At 45.6% G+C, this 25,180-nt stretch overlaps 1 protein-coding gene across 1 annotated transcript; it reads left to right on the top strand.

Annotated features, from left to right (window-relative positions):
- LOC149361780 (monocarboxylate transporter 12-B-like) lies at positions 1–24,553 on the top strand. Its single transcript, XM_089569585.1, has 4 exons — positions 1–241; positions 16,615–16,758; positions 20,310–21,260; positions 24,330–24,553. The coding sequence occupies exons 1-4, from the start codon at positions 34–36 to the stop codon at positions 24,524–24,526; spliced, it is 1,500 nt and encodes a 499-aa protein (XP_089425711.1). The 5' UTR covers positions 1–33; the 3' UTR covers positions 24,527–24,553.
- Positions 24,554–25,180: the final 627 nt, after the last annotated feature.

Raw genomic sequence — 25,180 nt, forward strand, 5'->3', positions numbered from 1 at the left:
ATCAGGGCCAGCGTTACCAGCCATCCTTGACCGATGCAAACCCGGGCTCTTCACCAGAGGGGTCATGTCGTGGACTCATGTTGGAGTGTTCCAGTGCTGGCAGCTCTCACTACTCTCGTCATCTGCGTGCCAGCATCATACATGGGCCTCTTTTTCGTATATTTCATCCAAGATTACGGAGTCAGCCGTGCGGAAGCCTCATGGTCGCAAAACGTCCTCATCGTTGCTTTACACATATCTGGTAAGTGAAGCGTCTGGGCAGAGTGTGATTTAAATTCAACACGGGCAAGGAACTCCGAGAGATCGGCCAAGTTTTTGCCTGAAAACACAGGGAAAGACTTCAAATTTGCGTCCTCCGTTCTAAAACACATGATATCGTCCGCAACGCATTGCTTCATTGTTCATTATTTAGTGAATTCATAAATTAACATTTCTGCTGGAGACGGCTGAAAACGTGTCCTAATTTATACTGATGGGGACCACGTATCTCGTTTGAAGCAGGAGCTTTTTTAATGCATTCTACTAGAACCGGCTGAAAAAATCACATCTGTGGTTACGGCATATTGAATTGAGGCCGCGAAACCTGCACCAAGAGGACGCGGCGAGAAAGGACCGCCGACTGCAATTAATGCATATAGGTAAAGCAAAAGAATCTACGTGGGCAACATGACTAAATCGCTACGGAAGGCGTTTAACAGCTGATTACAATGATACGCAGTAGGGAAGAATACTGTAATAGAGGCACGAAGCCCGTGCTTTCTTTTCCATGGCTGAACGTCATTTTAGCGCAAATTTATGACCTACTCACCTGGAGGACATATTTTCTCTGAACAGCTATTCACCATAAGCTCGTAAAAAACCTCTTTCGACGAACTACTCCTTGCATTCGAACGATCACTCGACTTCAGAAAAAAAAAAAAAACTCTGAGCGCCTCTGTGAGCTGTGTTCTGTTTATCAATTTGGTCACCAAATGTAAGCGAACAAAACAAAACACTATTTATGGGCAACAGGTCTGCTTAAGTCAGAACAGTGTTTAGAACTTCATGCACACTCCAGTGCGCTGGTTACAGCCAAGTGTGTATAGTGCAGGTTGTCGAACTGGAACCGAACCTGAACCAAACGAGTATTTTTGCCCAGAACAGAACAGAACCTACATTTTTTCTCGATCTTGGAAATGGACACGAACAGGAACTATTGAATGAACCGTTTACATCCGGTTCAGGACTCGGTTCAACCCCCCTTTTTTCACTTTTTTTTTAAATGCAAAATTATATGCGCCAGCGCATAGATTTAAATAATGAGAGGTGTGTGCTCTAGGAAGTGCAAAAATGGCGCCCACTCAATGCGACAAGAAAATTGAAGGAAATCTGTTGTCCATACAAAGAAACATAATTGTCGCTTTGTACTGTGCTTTCGCTAATTCTAAAGCACTGGACGCCAGATTGATGTGAAACCTTGAGTTTATTCGACTCTCCGCCTTGCACATGTTTGCGTACAGATTTAATGGTATTCTTAGTGTTCTTCTAACTCATAAAAACCGATTGAGACTTATTTCTCTTTTTTTGTGGCTTGTGCCATAAACATGTGAAAAATAGGCCGACAAGCCCATCATACACTGCAACGTTTACTATCCATGGTGTTAGTTGCCGAAGAAAGGAAATACTAAATATACCCCTCACGATGTCTCAGTTGATATGGCGCTCGGCTGCTGATCTCTAAGTCGCAGGGGCCCCATTTCGACGGCGGTGAAATGCAAAAACGCGCATGTGCTATGGAATGTGCGCGCACGTTAGGAAGCCTCAGCTGATCTACGTTAATATAGAATCCTCCACCACAGCGTAACTGGAAAGCAACCATGTCGCTTCGGCACGTTAAACCCGGATATATTTTCTATATTGTAAAATAAAGGAACTATAAATTGGTTCATTTTGTAACGCATTAGCGTTGAAGCTCTCGTTGTGCACGAAATCCGGCGTATTCACCGTTGTTGTGAGCTAAAAATCCCTGCAGAAACGACCTAAGAGGGCCACCTAGGTCACGTGACCTTGTGGCGACGGCAGAACCTGTCAACTAGATTTTGACCGTGCTGTCCACCGTGACAGGCGGCGGTTAAATTAATATATTGGACGCGTAAGCTTCCTCGGGAAGAGCAACCTGAATCTCACAATCCCCACTGGTCGTACCGGCGTCGGTGGATCAGTGGTAAGGCACTGGTCTCCTGAACCGGAGTACCCGGCTTCGAACCCGAGCGCGGCGTCTAATTTTCGATGGAGTTGAAGCGCAAAAAGGCGCCCGTGTACTTCACTTCACTTCACTTCACTTCACTTTATTTCCTTAAAGACCCCACTTTGGGGGTATTACATAAGGGGTGGGAGTACAAATATAGGTTGAATATGATTGCTTACATGATATTTATGAAAAGCATATTTAAATTGTTCACAAAACTTGATTGGCAGGTGATGGCATCAACGTCGTGGGGAAGGCCTTAACGTTGTCAGTGCATATTTAAAATCCGCACGTGGTCGAAATTATTCCGGGGACCTCCGCTACGGCACCTCTTCCTTCCTTTCACTTCCTCCTTTATCCCTTCCCTTATGGCGCAGTTCTCGTGTCCATCGCGATATGTGACACAATTGGGCGTCAACTACCTTTCCCCAAATCCATGTTTCCCCAAATCCATGGTCACTGCCCTGCGATGGCAGCACCTACCATCGCAGGGCAGTGACCCATCGCTTATCGCCGCACAATTGCACCAGGCATGGTAGGAGGACGCCCGGGTACATATGAATATAAATTCGAGAATTCGCAATTCCGCGTATATTGACATCAACCCATTAAGTCTATCGCGTCATACTTTAAAGCGGAGCTAAATTATCTCACCAATTTTTTTTCAGAACCCAAACACTCTTTGTTGCAAGAAACGAAACACGCACGCACGCACGCACACGCACGCACGCATACTCCAGAGTATTTTTTGGGGAAAGGAGGCTATACGGCTAACGCAGTTAAGTAATCTACACTAACACTATTCTAATCCCAAGTGGAATCTGTACGAATGGCGCGGCAACAGCGAAGCTTCGTTCCCCGATGCCTTAGGCTACTGCGTCATATCCGAAGCTTCATTTTATTGTTCCATGAAATATCAGATACCTCCACGACCCCCCCCCCCCCCCCCCCCCATGTCTTACTTGACCAGCTCGAATTCAGCGATCTCGGCATGCAGCATAATGCCACGATCATTCCCTTACCCTGCTAGCTCATCAAAATACTGAAGGTGGAAAATTAAAAAAAGCAACTGGCACGTAGGCCGCATTTGCGAAGGAGATGCCTGCTGCGCCAAAAGCGCTGTTCTGTAAGTGACCTCGTTGAATGTGACTGTCCTCCGTGTTAATCCATCATGCTGCTTTTCCACACGCTAAACAGTGCTATTAACATGAAAGGGTCGCACGGAATTCTATAGCCTTTCACCACAGGCAGAAACCTTATATGGTAAAGCGTGATCTCGGTGTCCTGTTTAAGTGTCTGCTGAAGTATTTCCGAAATGGACAAATCATCACAGCGCAACACAAATAATTTTATTTTTCACTAGTTTTTGATTATTCGCTCAGGTAGCAATGCACTGACCACGGCACAACCCCCCCCCCCCCCCTTGACACAAAGACATGTCCTAAAGCGGAAGGCCCATGTTTTTGAAGTCCAGAAAAGTTTCTTGCGGTGTATTGAGTCTACATCTGCTGAGCTCGGTTCAAGAGACCAATGTCAAGATAGACTAGGTAAGGCTATAGGTATATGTGTAGAGGAAGTAGTGACCGAAGGAAAGATTTGAACCCCAGGTAGCAGACATTTCCTTAACCCTTCACTACGGCATCCCTTATAGCCTGAGTCGCTTTGGAACGTTAATTTCAAATAAACTAAACTAGTTGGATCATTTGTCACCTGCCTTCTAAGGAGGCCTTACAAGTGTCCTAAGTAAGACTAAACAATGAGGAAACCTTATGTATCAGCGCAAATCTCTCATTCGGCCATGTTCAGCAAAGATAAATGAGCACTTAGCCTCCTAATAAGCACCGCTGCCAGGAAGGGTTGGTTAATGAGCTTTCAAAACAAAGAGCCCGAAACAAATTGGTGGGCGAAAAGTCCTTGACAGATTCAGTAGATTCTATCGTGGTAGCGACAATTCTGTCGACGAATAGGCTCCCTTTTCTAGCGGTACAAAAAAATTGCAAAAAAATATATTTAGCGCATTTACATTCTTCCCCTCAAAATGCCCCACTTGCAGCAGTGTCACAACGCAACATCGCAACCAAGATGTTCCAAAGTTGTCTGCTTGCACGTATCAGGTGCTCCGAACCCATCCTAGCCTGCTTTTTTTTTTCCATCCAGTCCAGTTCTGCAAACCAAGGTTGATTAAAACCAAGTCACGTTTAGAATTTTTGTTGGTCTGAACCCATTTTACCGTTCCTAAAAAGAGCGGACAGTCGCTCCTGAGCGAACCCAGAACTAAACCCGAAAGGCATGAACTCGAACCGGAACCGAACTCGAAATAATTAGGGTTAGACTCACTGGAATACTCGAAATCCGTCTTCAAGAAGACACTATTATAACGTCTCAGCGACGAGGCCGTGCTGAAAGCTGAGGGGTAGGAACAGTGAAGACTTTCCATCTTTAAAGAGGTATGAGAAATACGCGTGGCCATAAGCAGTTTTGTCCGGTTCTCGACTAGCCGCAGCAGGTCGATGTCACCGACGTCTTGCGGTAAACTTACGTCCAGTTGCATTTCAGTACCAGCGTTGGTATGGCCACTCTGGGTAGGACGAATGGGAAGCTTTATGACATAGTGTCACATGCGATAAAGGGAGATTTGTTGGCGGCAGCTGCATAGAGGGAAGGGCAAGCCGAATGCCGGAACCCGGCGCACAGCTCCGACCGAATTCTCTGAGCATGCCTTGCATGTGAAAGTGCTCACCGAACGTAGCACAGCGACACCACCGACTGCACTGAATTGTTTCGATCCAGTCGCAACTTGTAAAAGGGCCCTTGTACGATGGTTAATGAGAAAGTAGCGTTAAACCAGTGCGGTAAGAACAGCTATCAGTCGTGTTTAAGTAGAGAACGTAGATGCGCAAACGCGACTAAAGAACACTTGACGCGCATTACTCATTTGGTATGGTTCAGGATATCCTCATTCATGGTCCACTTCTTCAGCCTCACACAATCCCATCGGCCCACCGGCTACATGCGCTGCAGCGCTGACTACTTAGCATTTGCTCTGAAACATCAGACTGAGGGCCTATGTGGATGAGACAAAATACATATACTTGCAAAGTCACTTACAGGATGAATATTTATTTTGTGTCAAAAATTACAGCGAGCTCCATTCATTGGGTAAAGAACGAAACGAATTTTATATTTTATGGAAGTTTTGTGATTGCAACTTAGTAGGATAATAGTGTCACGTACCATATGATACGTCATGCAGTAAAATGTACTTCTTGTGCCCATAATCAAAGGCACTTAAAAGGCCAAAGCTGGAGAGAGTTATCAGGCTAAATGACAGAAGAGTTGTTTCTTGAAACAGGAGGTAGCTTTGAAGCCTCCACCTATACTAGCTCCTAAAATATATGACTATGGTCCTTTCGTGCTAGTACACCCTGGGCAGTTGATGTAATGCCTTTTCAGCGCAACAACTTCAAGCTGCTTGGTGTCTTGAAACGGTGCCCTTCTATTAAAGGCGACCATACACACTAAGGGAAGTGGTGAATGCCTTCGAGGAGCAAGTCGCCATCAAAAGGCTGCAGCGGCGCCAACGGAACCATGCTCTTGGTTCTGTTGGTGCACGCTTTTGTACCAAAGCATAATCACACAGCTCGCTTTTCTTTCACATCGCGTCCCTATTCAGGTTCATCGAGAAATAGACTGACATAAATGGCGCAATGTCTTGCCGCGCCCTGCTTCTCGAACACGAATTTCTGCCTCTCTTGACATGGCGTTGTACCCCCTTCAGTCATTCTTCAGCTTTGCAGCGCAACAACCATGAGCATTGCGTTGGTGTTTCAGACAATTACACTTTCATTATATTCGTTTTAAAACTTCTTTTATGATTTTTGTGGCCTTTCTAGTTGCTACTTAAGCACCAGCCTTATTATGTATTTCTCCTATTGCATGTCACCTTCCACCTGTTTTTATTGCTTCTCCTCGATTTTTTCTGTTGTTTCCTCGGAAGCAATCTTCTTACTAGGAGATCATCGTCTTTGTCGTCTTCATATCATATACTAGAGTCCCGCCTGTCACCACCCACCCAACAGGTATACGGCTTTCCGGTACCGCCATAAAATGTGCTGGAGACCCATCAGTGCTTTCTGGAGTGGCATGTCAGGCTTATAACCAGGCAGACCTCTCCTATATTTATTGAAGTCTCTCTCTCTCTCTCTCTCATCAGCGCTTAGATTAGGACGAGTAACTAATAAGAAAGGGTGGCTATTGAACTCGCAAAAATATGGAAAGAGAATCGACTTCAGGAAACGTGATTTCTGCCGCCGAAAATGCGGACCGCCATTGAATGACAAAAAGTACCAATGCCTGCGCGCTGTATCACATGTAATAGTGAAATAAGCACCTCTCTCAAAATGCAGCCTGAAAGATTCTTCCACCGTAGTCGTTGGAACAGTATGGAAAATAGCTATTTTTCGCGTAATAATTCACGGGGTGGGGGGGGGGGGCACTTTGTTGACCTAAAGATCCGTGAGGCGGAAGCCTTTATGCATGTGTCACCGTTGTGTGGTTAATCTGTTAATTAAGTACACAATTGTTTGTGAATCTTATGCTGGAGACATTCGTCTGATTCGACGCCTTTCTGCACTCTCCAGCGTCCTAGACAAGGAGAACTATATATGCGTTGGCAAGAAGTAGCGTAGCCGTTAGCCCGCTCGGCTGCGGAAGGGAAGGCTGGTGGTTCAAATCCCATCGTGCCCAATTCTTTTTCTGTCGGACTAGAAAAGCGTGACACCTCAGCTGACAACCTTCTGCAGACAGCCTTCCGTCGACAACGATTAGGCATTAAAGGCTTTCGGCTTAATATTTTTAACAGGGTGTCGAACCGGCTTTTTTCAGGTTCGGTTCGGGTTCGGGTTCACGCCTTTCGGGTTCAGTTCCGAGTTCGGCTCCAGAGGGCCATTCCGTTCCGGTTCGAACCGGTTCGGACCGTTTCGAACCGGTTCAAACGGGTTCAAACGGGTTCAGGACAAAAAAAAATTAGAACGCAGATAGGTTTCAGTCAACCTTGCTATGCGTTTTACTATTTCTTGCACATCGCTATACAAAATTAAAAAAAACGCTAAGATTTGTTTACGAGAGCAGAAAACTGGGATAGTTGGTAAGGGTTCATGCTAAAGTAGCGCAGTAAACAGGACAAAAGGAAGTCTGGAGACGGCACAGACGCTGACTAGCAACTGATTACATTCTCGCAAACGTATATGAAGGCGCAGGACACAGTGCGCCATCCAGAAAACAGAATAGCAAAGATTAAAACTAAAAAAAAACAATACTGCGCATGCACATCATAGTCGATTCATGACATTTTTTTCAATGAAATTCGAAGACTATATTCCATAGTAGACGGCACTCCCCTATCTCCCGGACCTCACAGAGTTGCCAAGAAAGCCTGGCTCCTTATCTACGATATTGATGTATGGTGAAGCAACACGCTGATCTGCTTCCTTCCTGATCATAAAGGCCTCGACCATCTCCCTACAAATTCGATCAGGGTGATTAAACAGGAGACTTTTCTTTCTAATTGGGGAAGCGATGAGCAATTGTTCGAACATCACTGTTGGTGAAACAAGTTGCGGTGTCGTACAACTTGGTTTTGCATTGCAGCGAGTGCAACGATTGCTTCCCCCAGTAGATAAGACAAGTGTCCTGTTTAATAACCCTGTTTGCATTTGTAGGGAGTTGGTCGAGGCCAATGGGATCAGGAAGGAATGAGTGTGTTGCCTCACCATCTATCAATTTGGTAGATAAGGAGTCAGACTTTCTTGGCGCTGTGTGAGGTCCAGGAGATAGGGGAGTGCCGTCTACTATGAAGATACTCTTCGAAGTTCGTTGAAAAAGACGTCAGGACTCGACTGTGATGTGCATGCGCACTATGGTTTTTAAGTTTTAACCTTTGTTCTGCTTTTTGGGGTTGTTTCCTGTGTCCTGCGCCTTTATATACTTTTTCCAGAATAAAATAACCAGTTGTTAGTCAGCGCTCGTGTCGTCTCCTGTCTTACTTTTGTCGTGATGCGTTACTTGAGCATGAAAAAATTGTTTAATGCGAGATGTTCTCACTTTACCTATTCTATTTATTGTCCGCAGCAAAAAGACGAATTTACGGCAAGAGTCGCAAAATGAAATAAACTCGAAATTAACGAAAATCGGCCATGTATATACGCTATAATCCACCTTATGAGGTGTAGGACGAAAAGCCGATGGATTTTACATCTACAAGAGCCTCCTGCTCCAGCAGTTTGGGAGAACCCGTAGCACGAGTAATATGTCTCTCTTAAAGATTTAGTCAGTTGGGACTTTCTCGTACGCAGTATACTTCATCATCACCAGTCTGACTACACCCACTGCAGGGCAAAGACCTCTCCCATGTCTCTCCCATTAACCCTGTCCTTTGTCAGTTGCCGCCACTGTATCCCCGCAAACTTCTTAATCTCATCCGCCCACCTAACTTTCTGCCTTCCCCTGCTACGTTTGCTTACTTACAGTATACTTACGGGGCCCCAAAATTTCCGTCGCACGTGCCCTCTACGTTCCCGCGTACAACTGAGAAACGAAACTTTCATGTATCGGCACGTATACATACAGACAGATACCTTTCCGTCACCCCGAAACCGACATGCCAGTGCCCCCTCCTTTACTAAATGGTAAGAAAATGTTCGAGAATCCCTCCACCGCCCATCCCCCACCCCCCAACGAGAGCCTCGTGGGAGCACTGGCTCTCCCTAACATCCAGAACTTACCAAACATATTTTATTCAAATCACCTATTCGACATCGCCTTTGTGACTCACGTTATATATCCCGATCCCCTAAACTCAGCTAATCGTGGCTTCTCACTATAGTAAAATAAGACATTTGTTTGTGATAGAATGTTTGGGACTTTTCTTGCGCCCTTGATAGAGTGATAAAGAGTGGTTAATCTGGCGTACACTATTTGTCCACCAACTTGTTTCAGGCATTTATGTTGAAAACTACAAACAATTCCTTTCTGGCAGCTGTGCTTAACAGTGCTCGCCTGACTTTTCTGGACATGCTCGCGAGTGCTGATTCATTCGGTTTTCTCACTCTTCGCTTTTACTCACCTGTACGGCCTCTCCCCAAGGCAGCTGTTGCGATCGGTCATTACTTTCTCTACCAGTACATCTACAGCCTTACCTAGACTTTCTTGATACTAGTGTATTAAGGCGAAGTCAGCGGATGTACAGTGGAGCCCACTTTAATGGCCACAGATATAACTAACGCGCGCTTATTACGAGCGGGTGTGGTGCTACCGTGAAAATATGCATAAGGGCAACGGAAATTCGTCGCAGATATATCGAACAACTCTGGCCACACCACTCGGTTATAGCGAACGAGGTGGCGTGGTGAACTACCCCGAGGTTGTAGAGGTGGTCCTCCCGCTACGCACGCAGATGAAATAGCGCCTCTCAACCTTCACGACACCGCCCCGGAAAGAACATGTCAACTCAGAAATAGAATTAAAAGGCGGCACTGCTGTGCGCAGCGCTAACCGGAAAGTTCGGCGTCCGGTAACACTGCAAAATCCTAAAGTAAACACGGTAACCGTAACACGGTAACACAGTAACACAGTAACCGCTGGCCAAACCCGCGTCAATGGCCAACGAGGACAATCATTGCCTACACATTCGCCGGCTCGGCAAAGCATCCCGAGTAGAAGAAGCACGCTGCGCGTGAGAAAGGGCCCGCCCCGTCAAAAGCTAAGCTACTGATCATGGTCGCGGATGAACCAACAACAGCGATTAGATAACTCTGAAATCCTTGCTGGCCATGCTAGTCACGTGGTATGCATATGCATAGCATGTGCGGGCGGAGGCAGGGAGTTATGGTGGCATGAGGCCTTATGCCGAGATCGCTGAATTCGACGCGGTCAAGCAAGGCATGAGGAGGATCAGAGAGTTTCCAAATATTTCATGCAACAACCATAAAAAGAAGCCTGGAAGATAACCGAATAGCCTAAAGCATCTGTAATCAGAGTTTTCTGTTGCGCCGCCATTAGTACGAATCCCGCTCGGAGTCAGAGGTTAGACTATGCATACTCTTTTAGTTCTTTTTACTGCGTTAGCAGTATAGCCTACTTTCCCAAAAATAACCGCGCTGCGTGCGTGCAGCCTACATACTTGATGCACATTCCGGTGGGCGTACACCAAGGCGTTCACTGGTGAAAATGAACCTTCAAAAACTTTCACCCATCTCCCCATCACCCACCTGTACCCGATATAGCCGAGTCAGATTGTTGTGAAGGATGCGCATTCAGTCGCCCAAGCGTTCTACGAAAAAAACGCCAACAATCATAAGCCTGTCATGTCAGACACTAAGAACGGGAAATATGACTGCGAGAAGTAGATATAAGTCGCCAGACAGAGAATTCAAGATCGAGCAGTGCGAGAACAGCGGATCCCAGTAGAAAAAAACCATTGGAACCAATTGGATTTCTATCCGGTTCCAAATGGTTCCAATTGGACTAGTTGAGTTTCCAGCTGGTTCCAATTGGAATGGTGTCCCAATTGGGTGGTCCAATTGAACTATCCGATTGGACCATGGTCCAATTGGACTATCCAATTGGACCATTTGGGTTTCCAATTGGTGGGCCCAATTGGTCTTACCCATTACATCCAATTGGACTGCCCAACTGCACCCAATTTTTCCAATGAATGTTTGCATTTTTGACAACCAAGGTAGAGCCAATATGGTTCCTATAATAAGAGCTATCAGCAGCTTAACCTACTAAATTGTACTCATCATCTGCACCACCACTGCAGCTGAAATTAAATTAAATAACTGCGCTCAGTGGGCAAGCGCCACTGGCCCCAGCATATGAGAGCCTCACAAATGGGGTATATAAGCTGGAGCAGAAGTATGTTCTCTGGATGACATATTGAGCTAATATAGGCTACTAGTGCCTGAATGTTGCTTGCTTGTGATGTATTTGTGCCTGTTGACTTTGATTTCCATAAAAACATGTTGATCTCAATTCCGTAGAACAATGTTGATTGGCACTAGGCACAACATCTCCGTGCAGTCCTCATAAATGAGTTTTCCTTTTGCATATTATAATATTGTTACGTGACGGCAAGCGATGAAGAAAGGACTGCATGACCGATGGCGATGATATGATTTAATGTCTGCGAGCCTAGCACGAGCGCTCCTGCCCATGCCACTGCCCGCTTCGTCGTCTTCTAGTCCGTCACATGACTCGGGGCCACGAAGCGATCGTCCCGATCGCGCGAACTAGAAAAATACCACAGACGATGACAAGCAGAACGTGACGATGGGCGTGGCAGAACATAGTAAGAGAGAAGAGAAGATGAAGGGCTTGGCGTCACGATGAAGGAGATGATGAGCGGGTGAAGCCAGGTCCACGAAGACGAAGGAGCCTCCGGTTTCTGGAAGTCAACGTCGAGGCCCGTGGACATACCCGACGGCAGGGGCTACGGTACTTGTCTCTCGTGTGAGTGTCGGTGGTCAGTGGGTTCTCTGGTCAGTGGCGGCGGTCTCGGTTCAGTGGGGTCGTAGGTCGTTGGGTCTTCTAGGTTCTCATGTGGGCGGTGAGTGGGGTCACAGGGCAGTTGCGGCGGTCGTTGTGTCGTCGTGTCTTCTGGTCGGGGCTTGGGGCGGGGCGGTGAAGAGCGGCGGCGTACCTGGCAGGCTGGGGAAGCGCCGCGAGGTGCGAAGCCGCGAGCTCTCCACAGAAGACCTCGGTGTACAGCAGGCTCCTAAGCTCCGGGACCGGGATGACGAAGGTACCCAGCACCTTACACCAAATGTTACGTGACGGCAAGCGATGAAGAAAGGACTGCATGACCGATGGCGATGATATGATTTAATGTCTGCGAGCCTAGCACGAGCGCCGCTCCTGCCCATGCCACTGCCCGCTTCGTCGTCTTCTAGTCCGTCACAATATGTTCAGTTGTAGAAATATTTGTCCAAGATTCTAGATCATATTATTCACAAACATTTAGCTACCTCTCTCAATGAACATAACATATTTTGTGAATATTTTCTGGGTGAAATAACTGCCTGGCCTAATGGGTCGAATTGGCTAGTCCAGTTGGGTCCAATTGGTCGGGAGTCCAAAAACACCACTGGAACCAAATGGTTCCAATAGTGAAATCCAATTGGAACCAATGGGAATGTCCACTTGGTTCCATTTGGAATTCCAGTTGGTTCCAATGGTTTTTTTGACTGGGGATGGAGCCGGGCGCTGGCGACTGGCAGCAATTTTTTCTTAGAAGCAGAACGATTTCAGCGAATTGGCATAACGAAACCACTTCATCGCAGTTGCATTTCATCGGAGTAGCATTTTTCTGGGCGTAATCACTATCGCATGCCAGCGAGCGCATGTATTTCCGTATTGCCCTTTTGTGTAATCGGTATCTAATTTTTTTCTTATTAGTACATCTCCACCGTTGCCAAGAACCCGCCTTTCGTTGCTTATTTCCGTCGCGCGCAAAAAAGAATATGCCGAAACTTAAAAATAAGAAGCTGCACCAATTTATACATCGTTTTTTTGGTAATACTTGTAGTAATATCTCGGGTTTAACGTCTCGAGTAGACATTGGGGCTATATGAGAGACGATGTGTAGTGGAGGGCTCCAGATTAACGGAGACCAGCTGGGGATTTTCGACATCACGATGGGTGTTGGGCTCGACGCGCCGTCTGCAGCGACGACAGTTGGCGCCAGCGGGACTGGGCTACGTGAATAACGGCCGGTTTCAGCACGCTGAGTGTGTGTGTGTATTTGTTTACGCGTTTGCTTCCGGTGTCCCGTTCTGGGAATTGTTTTGGTCGCGCACACGTGCGCCCGCCGGTGGCTCCTTACCCTCTCCTTCGAGGCCGGGAAACGGCCGTCGCCCCCTCCTTCACGGCCGAGAGACACTGCTGGCTAACCTTTGCGGCAGCCCTTGTCGGCGGCTGCGGCGGGGGGAAAGCGTGGCGGCGCAACCAGGGGACGGAGGCCCCTAAATCGGCTGTCGGCGGAAACGCGTCTGTTTGGGTTCTCAAGTTCGCTCAAAACCGACAGCGGACCGACAACGAAAGGGAGTCCATCACGGTGCGAACGGCTCCGACTTGACAGCGAGAATGTGTATATCACCTTAGTTGCCGCCAAAGGACTCCTAATTCCACGGAACGATGGGTGAACAAAATACACAAATCGACCATCTGTGCGTGGGAGGACCGGCGAGAGTGTGAATGTCCCGCCTTTTTGTCACGGTGGCGAGAGGGTGATGTTCCGCCCTTTTGTGGGCGGGTTTCGTCAAGAAATGTGATTGGCGATGTTCGAACAACCAAGTTTCCCCCAGATAGGTACCTGGGGAATGGAAAATGTATAAAACGTGGCTTCAGTGTGCTTCTAGGAGAGAGACTCCTGATAACCTGCTTTGTAAATAAAATCGTCTATCTTGTCTGGCAGTAACCGGCTGCATCTTATTCCGCACGTTGCTGGAGAGAAGAACTTCGGAGACCATCCCGAGGTACGAACCACAGTGCACTAAAACATATCTATGGGTTTTGTATTTTTGGAATCAGCAGCCGAGCTCCACAGCCATTGAGCCATTTTTTTTTCTTTATTGCCCTACAGACCCATCGTGAGGGGTTTTATTTAGAAATTGCTGTCTGAGACAATGAGCGCCTACAAAAGTAAATGTTGCACTACCCACTGCGTTTGCTCAGTTGTTAGAGCACTCGGTTACTTATTCGGTGTACCCGGGTTCTAACTAGGCCCCGGCGGCCACGTTTTGGTAGACGCGAAACACGAAAGGCACCTTGTGCTGCGCGATGTCAGTGCACGTTAAAGGGCAACTGCGCCACTTTTTGAGAGTTTCGCGATACTCAAGGATTGAAATCTATATAGGCTGTAGGTAAAGCATGCTAAGTTTTTTCCGCTACCATTTAAAATAGTGACGTAATCGACGATTAAATTTTGCACTTCTTCTCAAAGCAACAAAGAAATGCGGCGAAGTTCCGTGTGATGTCACGGAAGGTATGATTTCAAATTACTGCTGCCGTCAGCCACGCCCTGCCGTGCCTCGTTGGACGCTGCCAAACAACGTTCGGCGGGCTTTACTTCGGTGGCGTTGGTTTTTTTCCTTCAAAGGCGTTTATGCGTTGGAAATGTACGGATACTTTCGATGACGTCATCATGCATCCCCCACTTAGCGTTGTGCGCTGCGGAGAAGCTTGAAGGCCGTCGTAATTTTAACTGGTAATTACGTCACCATTTCAAATGCTAGGCCAAAAGGACTTCGCATACTTTACCTGGAAGTTTAACACATTCGACCCTTTTAAGCTCGTCGATTTCTAAAACCTATGCAGTGGCCCTTTAAGAATCCCCAGCTGGTATAAATTATTCCGGAGCCCACCCCTACTGCGCCTGTTTCTATTTTTTCTTTCACTCCCACCTTCTTCCCTCTCTTACGGCGCGGTTCAGGTGTCCATCAAGAAGTGAGACAGACGGGGGTTCAATCCCGGCCGCAGCGGTTGAATTTCTTTGGAGGAGAAATTCGAGGCCCGTGTACTGTGCGATGTCAGTGCACGTTAAAGAAACCCAGGTGGTCGAAATTTCCGGAGCCCTCCACTACGGCGTCTCTCATAGCCTCAGTCGCTTTGGGATGTTAAACCCCATAAACCAACCAATCAGACTGCGCCATTTCCTTTTCTCAAAAACCACCATCACAACATTGTTGGGTCCTCGCGCTAATATTTCGTCTATTTGTGGGAAATGACGCAAAGAAAAGGAAGGCATTCTCAATGGGCACTAAAATGACTATAGACACCCAGTTTTATTGCATGTTTTCTACTTTCAAATGACGCCATAGATATTAGAATACATGGATCACCGTGTGGTATTCGCCTACTGCCCCTAAATAATTTAGAAAAAAATTTTCTCCCATGCTGTTTCGGTTTCATCAACCGAATGATGGCTGTTATGTGAGTTCAACATTAGGTCACATGAGGCACGCGAAAACTGATACAATCGCTGATACGTTGTTTTTACTCACTGTAGCACTTAAATCAGTCGGCTTCAAGACCTATAATTACAACTAACGATGTATCAGCAGTTATATTGCCGTTTTATAGCACCTCACGTGACGTAATTTCCACTACACGTCACAGCCACCGTTATGTTGGTGAAACCGAAACAGGGTCAAGGAGAAATTCACATATAAATTATTTATTATGTGTTGGTGAATACCACGCGTGCTCCATGCACACCAACGTCTAACGCATTGTTTGAAAGAAGAAAGCACGCAAGCAAAAGTTTGGTGTCTATAGTACTTTATTGAGTTAGAAAAGTCTTAACATTTTGATAATAGATACGCAATTATGAAAAAGGGGAGGAGTAATAACTCATGATTGCACATAAACCTGACGTACAAGTGTTTAGAATTGGCGATAGTACATTACAAAAGGGTCAATTAGGCTTCTTCCCAGGCACCACACCTCCTGTAATTTTGCTGTCGCATATACTGGGTACCATTTTCGCACTTCCCAGCGCAGACAGCTACGGGTGAGTAAATCCATGCGATAGATCATCTCATTTTGTCGGAAAACAAGACATATGCCGGAATGCAAGAAAACTGGGGTTGAACCGGGTCCCGAACCGGTTCGGAACGGTTCCTTTGAATCGTTCCGGTTCGGGTTCAGTTCCAAGATGGCGAAAAAATTATGGGTTCGGTTCGGTTCCGGTTCCGGGCGAAAATTCGGGTTCGGCTCCGGTTTCGGGTTCGGGTTCAGTTCCGGTTCGAAAGCGTGATTTTTAATAGTATCTTCAGATAAAACGAAGAAAACCTTTTACTTTACATACAGAATTTTGTTCGAAAACGTGTAAAACTAGCTCTCCGTACATTTGTAAAGAAAACTACTGAAGAAATCTTGAAGATCGTAGTGTTTCTGCGAGCACGGCTGCCTGGTAGAGCACCGTATGGTAGTAAATAAACAGGAGTTCTTCGCTTAGCCTTCACAACTACTTAACAACAGAAAAATAAACCCTATGATACATGATGGTTTATGGGGTAAAGGTTTAATGCAAAAACTTCTTGCGTCTTCTACGAGCCTTGCATATATATGCCTGCATCCAACGTTCGGGAGTAATGAGTTTGTGAATATGTTAAGATGAGCAGAGGGAATTTATAGGGCCCTTGATATTGTCTAAACGGCCTTTGTATACGCGCAGTGTCTAATTTTCAGCGTGGTTGTTCACAGCGCCACTATGGAGAGTAGAAACGGTTGAAAAAGTGCGATGTATTTCTTGATTGTCCAGGGTATAAATAGAAAGATATTTACTAAATTGTTTTCTCTCTGTACCGAAACTTCTCTGAATCCAGGTCTCTTGGTAGGTGAATTACAGCGTCGCCTCTCTGTTCCCAACATAATCGTGCTGAGCTGCATCATCGCAACCCTTGGTCTAGGAGCGTCCGCGGTTTCCAGAGATGTCATCTGGGTTTCCGCCACCCTTGGCGCCGTGTATGGTGAGAATTTGCTAGAGTTCTTGCAGCTCTGATGCCCCTACTGCCTATGCTTGCTTTTCTGGAACAGTACTCTAAAGAGCGCACAGTCAGGATCTGTAGACACAGGCAAAATGCAGAAACAAATGTACGACTGCTTAGAAACTCTTGCTTCCTCCGGATGTATTGGCTGCCTGAAATAACCTTTTTGAAGTTATATAAGAAACGACATTGTCAAGCTGGGGTTTAAAACATTTGGTGGAATCGTGTTGTAGATTGTGAATTGTTTTTTAGGAAACGAAAGGCGCCGCAATTGCCTCAGTTCCCAGTGTACCCATAAACCGCAACGGGAGTGTTAGGAGCAAGGGGAGAGCAAAAGGTGCTCTCTTTCTTCATTCCCGAGAGGCTGCAAAACCAAAAACGCAACAGCTAGCACTGAGCTTGCCTATTATCATAGCCTTAATCACTTTTATTTCTTGGACTTTTATTTGTGCTACACTCAGATAGTTTACTTTATGGCTTACATATATTATTGTAATCGACATCGAACTACCAAGCATAGCTTTTCCTTCGTTAAAACATTTCCATGAGTAGCACAATTCCTAATATTTTCCCATTATGAAAACTCTAGCAAGCTTCTGTAGCCTCGCCAACACTCCATGCCTTTCTAATATTTAGGAGCTGACGGTGTTCATAATTACACTACTTCCTTTTCTGAAGACACCCTAGGGGGTGTTTGCTTTTTACCAAACTGAATGTATTTTACAGAGTACACTGTGGGGCCAGTTGGTCATACATAATCTGAACGAACAAACGTAGCGTTTAAAACAGGACACAGAAAGATGAGGACAGGACGGGGCTTCATTTGTAGCCCCGTCCTGTCCTCATCTTTCTGTGTCCTGTTTTAAACGCTACGTTTGTTCGTTCAGATTATGAATGTATTTGCGCATGCGAATATTTTGTATCAGCAACATGATCTCTACGCTGCAGGCTGCTGATAATTGCGCAGCACTTCACAATGCCAAAAACTCGCTAATTACTCAAAAGGCGAGCAAAACTAAGCTTATTTCCCGAACTGTGGGACCCATAACACGAAAATTTTTATTTGTGTCCAAAGGCGGAACGTAGACTCCACTACGGCAGATTTAATTTTTGGTTTGAATCGTCAACACAAGTAAAGCGAGCACGGGATTTGTGAACAAAACGCAGCTCCATTCCGCCTACCGGGGCTTCGAGAAAACCCAGTTTGTGACGTGGCGCAAGCGTGCGCCACAGGAAACAAAAAGCCGCAAATAAGTGAGGTTCGTAAAAAGACGCGATACTGGGCACACTGCACGGAAAACCCAGCCCCGACTTTTATACCCAACAAAGTTCTCTTTTCGTTAGGGCTAGGTCTTGCTCATCGAGCACAGTGAACGCCCTTAAATATATGACAGGTATTGCGCGATAGCTAATTACCGCCTGTTTAAAGTAAGCCTATCTGCAATTTTTAAAAAACTAGTTAGAAGGGCGCCTTTTAGGTATATCTCTGTCACTGGTGTAGCGGATCAGACCACAGCTAACACGCGCTAAAAAATAGGTTGCTTAACTAATATCGAATAATTACCATTTTACCTAATGCAGTTCTGTTTATCGATAAAGATGCGTGTAGCCCACGTTAAGCAACACTTATACCAGTTTTTAGAAATTTATTGACTTGGTTGTATATAGTTCAGTATACTACGTGATCAATATTCATGCTACAAACTTTTAGTGATACTCGCTTGGACACGGCCCCTTAACACATTATTGTGAACAGGTGTAATATATCCCACTTCCCATCCATCCGTAACCAAATACTGTAAAAGACATGCGTTAAATACGACAGCTGGGTACGCCCAAGTAATCTACTCACTTAAATTAGGGCGATGTTCGGAGTAGTATAAACAGGAGCCTAATGTGACTTCATTATTTCAAGTAATTTCTATTTTCCAAGCGGAAAACACCAATATCAGACATCGGGTTGATAATAAAGGCTCAGGAAGCAGTTGGGCTATGTGCTGCCTAGAAAAAAATTGAGGCGAAGTATTATTTGCGAATCCTTGTCCTGTTAATATTTTTCATTCGCGAACTTCTCGGGGAGAGTAAGTGGCTGAATACGTCATCCCTGTAGATTATCTTACGCGTTATAATTTTTTTTACCTTTTTCTTTATCGTTCTGTCATGCTGGGGAACTGATATTGTTCTTATGTTTTTCTGAACTTGAGTGCCTCAGTCTCGTAGGGTTTTATAAAACCATGATTTATTTATTTCTTATTTTTCTTGGAGGATCACAATACAATATACTGAGCAGTAAGAAGCCGGATCTTGTTCTTTAATGCCTTTCGTAATACTTCAAAGCTAAACCTTAGCACGTGACAAAATGCGAACAATGTTATTTCCTAAATTCTATGTAACTTGACAGTAACTTTAGCGTTTGCGTGAAAATTCTACTTATACCTGGCATCTTCATGCAGTTTTTAAGGAAATACATTTCCCCCTGTCATTTCGAATGGATGAATATTTTGCTAATTTTTATAAAAAGTTAAACCAGAACCAAGATAAAGTAGTGCAAAACAATCTCCAAAAAAAGTCTGTTGGAAGCAAAGAACAAAACACGGAAAATGAGACAAAGGGTTCTGTTTTATAGAATGTTATCTCTCAGTGTTCTAGGGCTTAGTAGTTAATAAGTACCAATGCACTTTCCACGGAAGAGAAAACATGCTATTAGTTCCAAAGGCTAAGAAAATATTAATCATTATGCCAAGGACTGCATAACCGTTCAGCACTCTACGGCAACTCAAGATTGCTACACTTATTTAATTGGTATCTGAGTTCAGATTATTGAAGTAGAAAGCCATACCTCTGAAATATTCTCTTCAAGTAGATATGGAATTCAATGGGGCTTTTTTTGCGAAATGTAATCAATTTCTATACTAGCGATGACTCCTGTTCGGCCCGAAAAATGAGCACCGCTAAGTATATGCTGTGTGAAGTGCTATGTAGAACTCTGCAAACCTTGTGTTTATCGTTAGTGCGAGCACTGACCGGGAGGCCTGTGTGTAAACACAATTGATTTATTACCACGGTAATTAATTGGAATCGTCTAAAGTGGAGTAGATTTGTAACAAGGGAACAATAGCTAATTAGCACCTACGAAAGTGCAGCATTGCGGCTACAATAGAAAGTGTACAGGTTTCCCAGAAACTTTCTAGCTGAATTTGTCCTGATTCAAGGGAAGAGGTTCTTGAAGGCGGAAAGAAATTTCAACAATTACGACACTCTCTGCTTACCGACTGTCTGGCACACCGCCCTTCCGAGCGAATACAGCGAGCATATATTTTAAAAACGACCAAATAAAGAAGGAAACTAAGCATTGCAGTCTGTTGCATTACACTCATGGACAGTGCAGATGGTGAATTGTAGGGAATGAATTAATATTAGCTGCTCAGGCATGAATCTTTTGAAAGCGGTAAGACAGAGAGTGACACAATAATTGTCTCGCATATCAAGGCTTTCAAAATACATATCTATCGCTGTCTCTGCCCTCTCCTTAGGTCTCGGCGTGGGAATGTTCCTGATGTCTGCCTGCATTTACAACTTGATGCTTTTCAAGAAGTACAAAGGCACGGCACTGACGATGACTTACCTGGCCTGGGGCATCACAGGAATTTACGGCCCAGCTCTGCTTACCCGTCTACGAGAAGCATACGGGCTCCAAGGCGGTTTACTTATATGCAGTGCAATTGTGTTTCACGCCGTGCCCATGAGTATGCTCTTGAGGAATCCTTCACTGATGTCGTTTCGGTGCTTCAGTCGTGCGTTTAAGATGACAAGGTTCGGCGCAGTTCCTCTTGACGACCCATCAGCCGTCACTGCCAACAGCCAGGAGGACAGAATCAGAGATCCCAATGCATCATCGACGATGGCGAAAAACTTCAAAGGCCCCACCGATGTTGAGATCGTAGAAGCAGTTTCGGACGCGGGCAAGTGCAGTTCTTCCGCGAGCCCACAAAGTCAACGTCATACCAGCCTGTTCAGTGATGTCACGGCTCTTCTGCAGGCCCCAGCGTTTTACGTGTTTCTTAGCACGACTGTGGTAGGCGAATACTCAATGGTGTCGTTCGGAACGACTGTTGTCGACTACGCAACAGATAAGGGCGTCGAACTGCATGAAGCGGCATACTTGGTAACGTATGGCGCTGTCGGCCATATACTGGCCCGAATCCTCCTAGTGCCGTTGTCTGACTGGGCTCCGAAAAGTAGGTCCGTACTTTACTCTGGTGCCTTCGCAGTGGAAGCTATCTGTACTGTGTTTATGCCACACGCCACGACAATGCCAGGAATTGCGACACTGCGCATAGCTGAGACTGTCGCGCAAGGTTACGTCATCGCCGTCCGTGGTATACTTTTGGCGCACTACTTGGGCATCGAGAAAGTTGCTACCTGCACGGGTCTCTCTGGTCTGGCCATAATACCAGTGTCCCTGGGAAGCGCCACTATCATCGGTGAGCATCGCCAGGAATGAAACCAGGAGGCGGGTAGTAAGATCCTGGCTGAGTAGAGCGCGGTGAAGGCATAATTAACGTATATGTAATGAGAACAATGCAGCCATTTTAATTTGGTGCTAGCTGTTATAAAATGAGTTCTCATGTCGTTACATGCGCCTTTATCATTGGTAACGTGCAGAGACGCACCTTTGCACCTTTTAGTTAATTTTAATAGCACTAGTAGCTACATTTGCAAGTGGATCCAAGGCAGGGAGAGGGTAAAAAGAATGAATTCTGGACAACACAAAACAAAAAGGACAAGGGTTCAGGCGAAGCTTCAGTGCTCTAGCCAGCGTCCTGACAAGTGGCCGAAGAGAAATTTTCTTGTTGGAACATTTGCTAGCGAACTGTGGCCGTGGCAGCCACCATACCTGTGTTCTGTAACGCGTCTACATGGGAAAACGAGGTTGGTGTATCGATTACACCTTCAGGCTTCAGGGTCTATAGTGAGAGTTTTGAAGTTGGTTCCATGCTTAAATCTAAATGCACGTTGTTTCTCTTCCGGATGCATTTAGCGTTTTCAGATCACAGAAGCTATCATACAGGCTAGCGCTGCGGATTTTGTATTATTGATCTTTGTCATGTTAACTCAGAATCGCCATTCTAACCCTTTCCTGCCCCTCCCCTTCCTCATCTCCCGCACCATCTCGTGTGCCAGCTGCAGCCGCGTTATCTTGCAAAATTCATGAACTTTTCTACCCATCTGATTTTATTCCGCCCTTTTGTGCGCATGCATTCTCGCAATGCAGTTGTTACTCTAAGTGACCATCAGATATGTTATCTGTTCATTACTTGGCCTAGCCATGCGCACTGACTCTTCATTTTCAAAGAACATTTTACTAATGTGCGTTTCTTACTTGACCCTTTGCTCTCATTTCGTGAATCTAACGCTACATCTATCCTTTCATAGTGATGGTTCAACAGCGCAAACACACACAGACCAAGAAGGAGACAAGACACACACAGCGCTTGTCTCCTTCTTGGTCTGTGTGTGTTTGCGCTGTTGAACCATCACTATGAATCTACACCAACTAGCCCAATCTGCAGTTCATCTATCCTTTTTTCACACCTCGCTGCGCTGTCAAAATAATTTCAAGCCTTGCCAGCAGCCGACAGGTATCCGCCCCATAGCCGCGTACTAGCGGAATACAGCCGTTTTACAATTTATTTGATGGGGCTATCTGTAAACTCCAGTTCTTCGTCTCAGAAACCCTGCCAAATTCACTCCACTTCAGTCTTATGCACCTAGTCATTTTTCTCTCTTGGTCCAGGACAGCGGCTGCTATCTGCCCTAAGCAGATGTATTCCTCGATAAAGTTCAGTGCTTTGCTGCTTGTCATAAACTGCTCTTTCTTTGCGGTACTGACAAACTTACTGTAGATTTTTTCATATTCATTTTATACCTCCTTTGCTGCTTTGGCGGTCTGAATCCTTTATTAAGATTAGCAGTTTTACCACTGAATTACATTGCAAAGCAACGTGGTTACTAAGTCATTCGCAGATTGCTAAGGCATTCTGAGTTAATATTTATCCACAAGTACTGCCAATTCGGGTCTCTGAACACTTCGTGCAAACATACGCTGAACAGGAATGGAGAAATTGAGTGCCTCCGCCGACACCCTTCCTTCCCAGGAGTTTTAATGCTTTCGTCACGACGGACTATGATCGCATTGAAGCCGGTATAAATATCTTCGAGAACTTATGCAAACAGCTCTGCTAAAGCCATATTTTGTAAAGCTTGCTTGTGGGCTGAGGTTTCGACAGAGTGAATTGCTTTCTCATAATTTGCGAATGTTATATACGTACAGCACTGGGTTACTACATTGGGCCCATTTCTCTATCACCTAATTGATCACGTGACTGAAGGCAGTTGTCATGTAGCCTTCACAAAGGCCAGCCTGTCCTTTGGTTTATGGAGTTTGAGAGAAATTAAGAGATTACGAAGCAGAAACATTTTTTTTAACAGTTCCTGATATATTTTATCCACCTGGAGTTGGATACCGTGCTCCTACACTGCACACTACAGGGGTCGGTTTCCAATTTCGTCACAGAAACGCGGCCGCCACAACCATAATTCGGTCTCATGGCGCTGTACTAAGCATCCGAAGAAAGGACCACTCAGTGCTTGAGGCAAAGTGGATTACAAGGAAACGTCTTTTTGTTTTTTGGTCAGCGTTGCGTCGCAGATTCCTCTGTACGTGTTAATATCAGATGAAATAGTGTATTATTTGGCTGCTGGCACTTTATTTTACTGTTGATGATTTACGCCTTGTCCCTCAACAATGAGAAGCCACAGGTGTAAATGCGCTATTTGATATACTTGTTGCAAGTGTGAAGCATGGCGCAAATCGAGCTGAAAATTCGTAGAAGGCCACATGATTCTTTGTGTGCCTCGTGTTAGCAGAGCTTTTGATCGCTCTTTGAATTTAGCAGATTGCAGCAGTGCATTGCTAGGCTCAATTTCTAGCGTTTCTCTTTTTATAATTGTCAGTGTGGCCAAAGCGCGGTTTTAGAAGCGAGAAAAAAAATTTCTGTGTTTTGAGTTTCACTATTCTCTTCTTTTCGGTCGCCAAGAGCAGTGGAACCGCGATTTCATGCAAGCCTTTTATGTCAGAAAAGCAGGAACCGCTGTGTCACTCATGTTTAATTGGCCCGTAGGAAAAATAATTCATTTATTTAAATAACGGTCTGTTTTCTGCTCCTGATTGCTAAAGTTTTGTCCAACCTTTTATGCCATGCGGCTCAACTATTCATTTTCACGCGGTTGTGATGCGCGCAGTTGACGCGAGGGGACGGTTTCCTATAGCCTTTTTCGTAAACCCTTGAGTTGTGAGTGAGCACGCGTAGTGTCACAGTCTTCCTTCTTTTGTGTTTTACCCAGTATGCACTGTTTTTCGCCATTAGGAGAAGGCTCCGTAACAGGGCCACCACTGCGAATAATTGCGTTTTTTCTTCGCACTGGTCAAATAGTCTGCTGAACCTGGTTCTTACTTGTTTTTAATAAGCGGTTGATACTGTCCTTTGCAGGCTTCTTTCGTGACACAATAGGATCTTACGACTGGTTCTACCGAATGCTGGCAGCCTTCAATGCGGTTATGGCAGTCGAACTGTGCCTGTTCTTCGTCTTCGACTGGGCGCGCACGAGGAGACGGAAAGCGCCGCTATGCGGAATGGCCGAATGCCAGCTGGATAGCGAGCAGCCGTTAGCGACCTCTCTGGAGTGAGCGGGATCACCTCGGGCATCAAGAACTGTGCCAGTGGAAATGTAGTTCGGGGTGGAGCAACGGTGCCTGCATTACACCAAGACCTAAAACCAACGTCGCTCAAGTGTGATAGTAATGTTTCCTGCTATTTTTGATGCCTCGAAACACAGCCATAAATGGCATATCAAGCAATCCTCACCACCTCAACATTAACGTCTTTGCTTGCCAGTTCGTTCTGGTTAGAGTAAGCCTAGTAAAGTGCTGCCCCAACGGACTTCGCCGCGTCGCAGAAGCTATGAATGCCTCGCCTAAAGACGGGCTCGGGCTGTGTAACCTGAAGCACACGCTGGAGGGCGCCACATCGCAGATGAGCACCGAACGAGGCGTCCGCCCCATTGACCTTTTAGATCAATAAAGATTCTCCGATCCACTGCCGTTTCAAAACGAGTAGATTTAAAGACATTCAAAATACAGGAGTCGTTGGCGTAAGAGAAGCAACGAAAGGCATCCGACCGTCTCAACGCAACCAGTGCGTTGGGTGCTGAGGGTCAATGAGTTTCAGGAAAGGGTGAAGTGCTCGCTCAAGAACGCTATTTCGACGTGATGCTAGAAACTGCGAAGTCGTGTTCATTCAAATATTTTGTTTGGTGGCACTCACGGAAGATCAACGACCGA

The sequence above is a fragment of the Amblyomma mixtum genome, chromosome 2 (genome assembly GCF_055824585.1).
Source record: "Amblyomma mixtum isolate Tamu chromosome 2, ASM5582458v1, whole genome shotgun sequence".
Taxonomy (NCBI): domain Eukaryota; kingdom Metazoa; phylum Arthropoda; class Arachnida; order Ixodida; family Ixodidae; genus Amblyomma; species Amblyomma mixtum.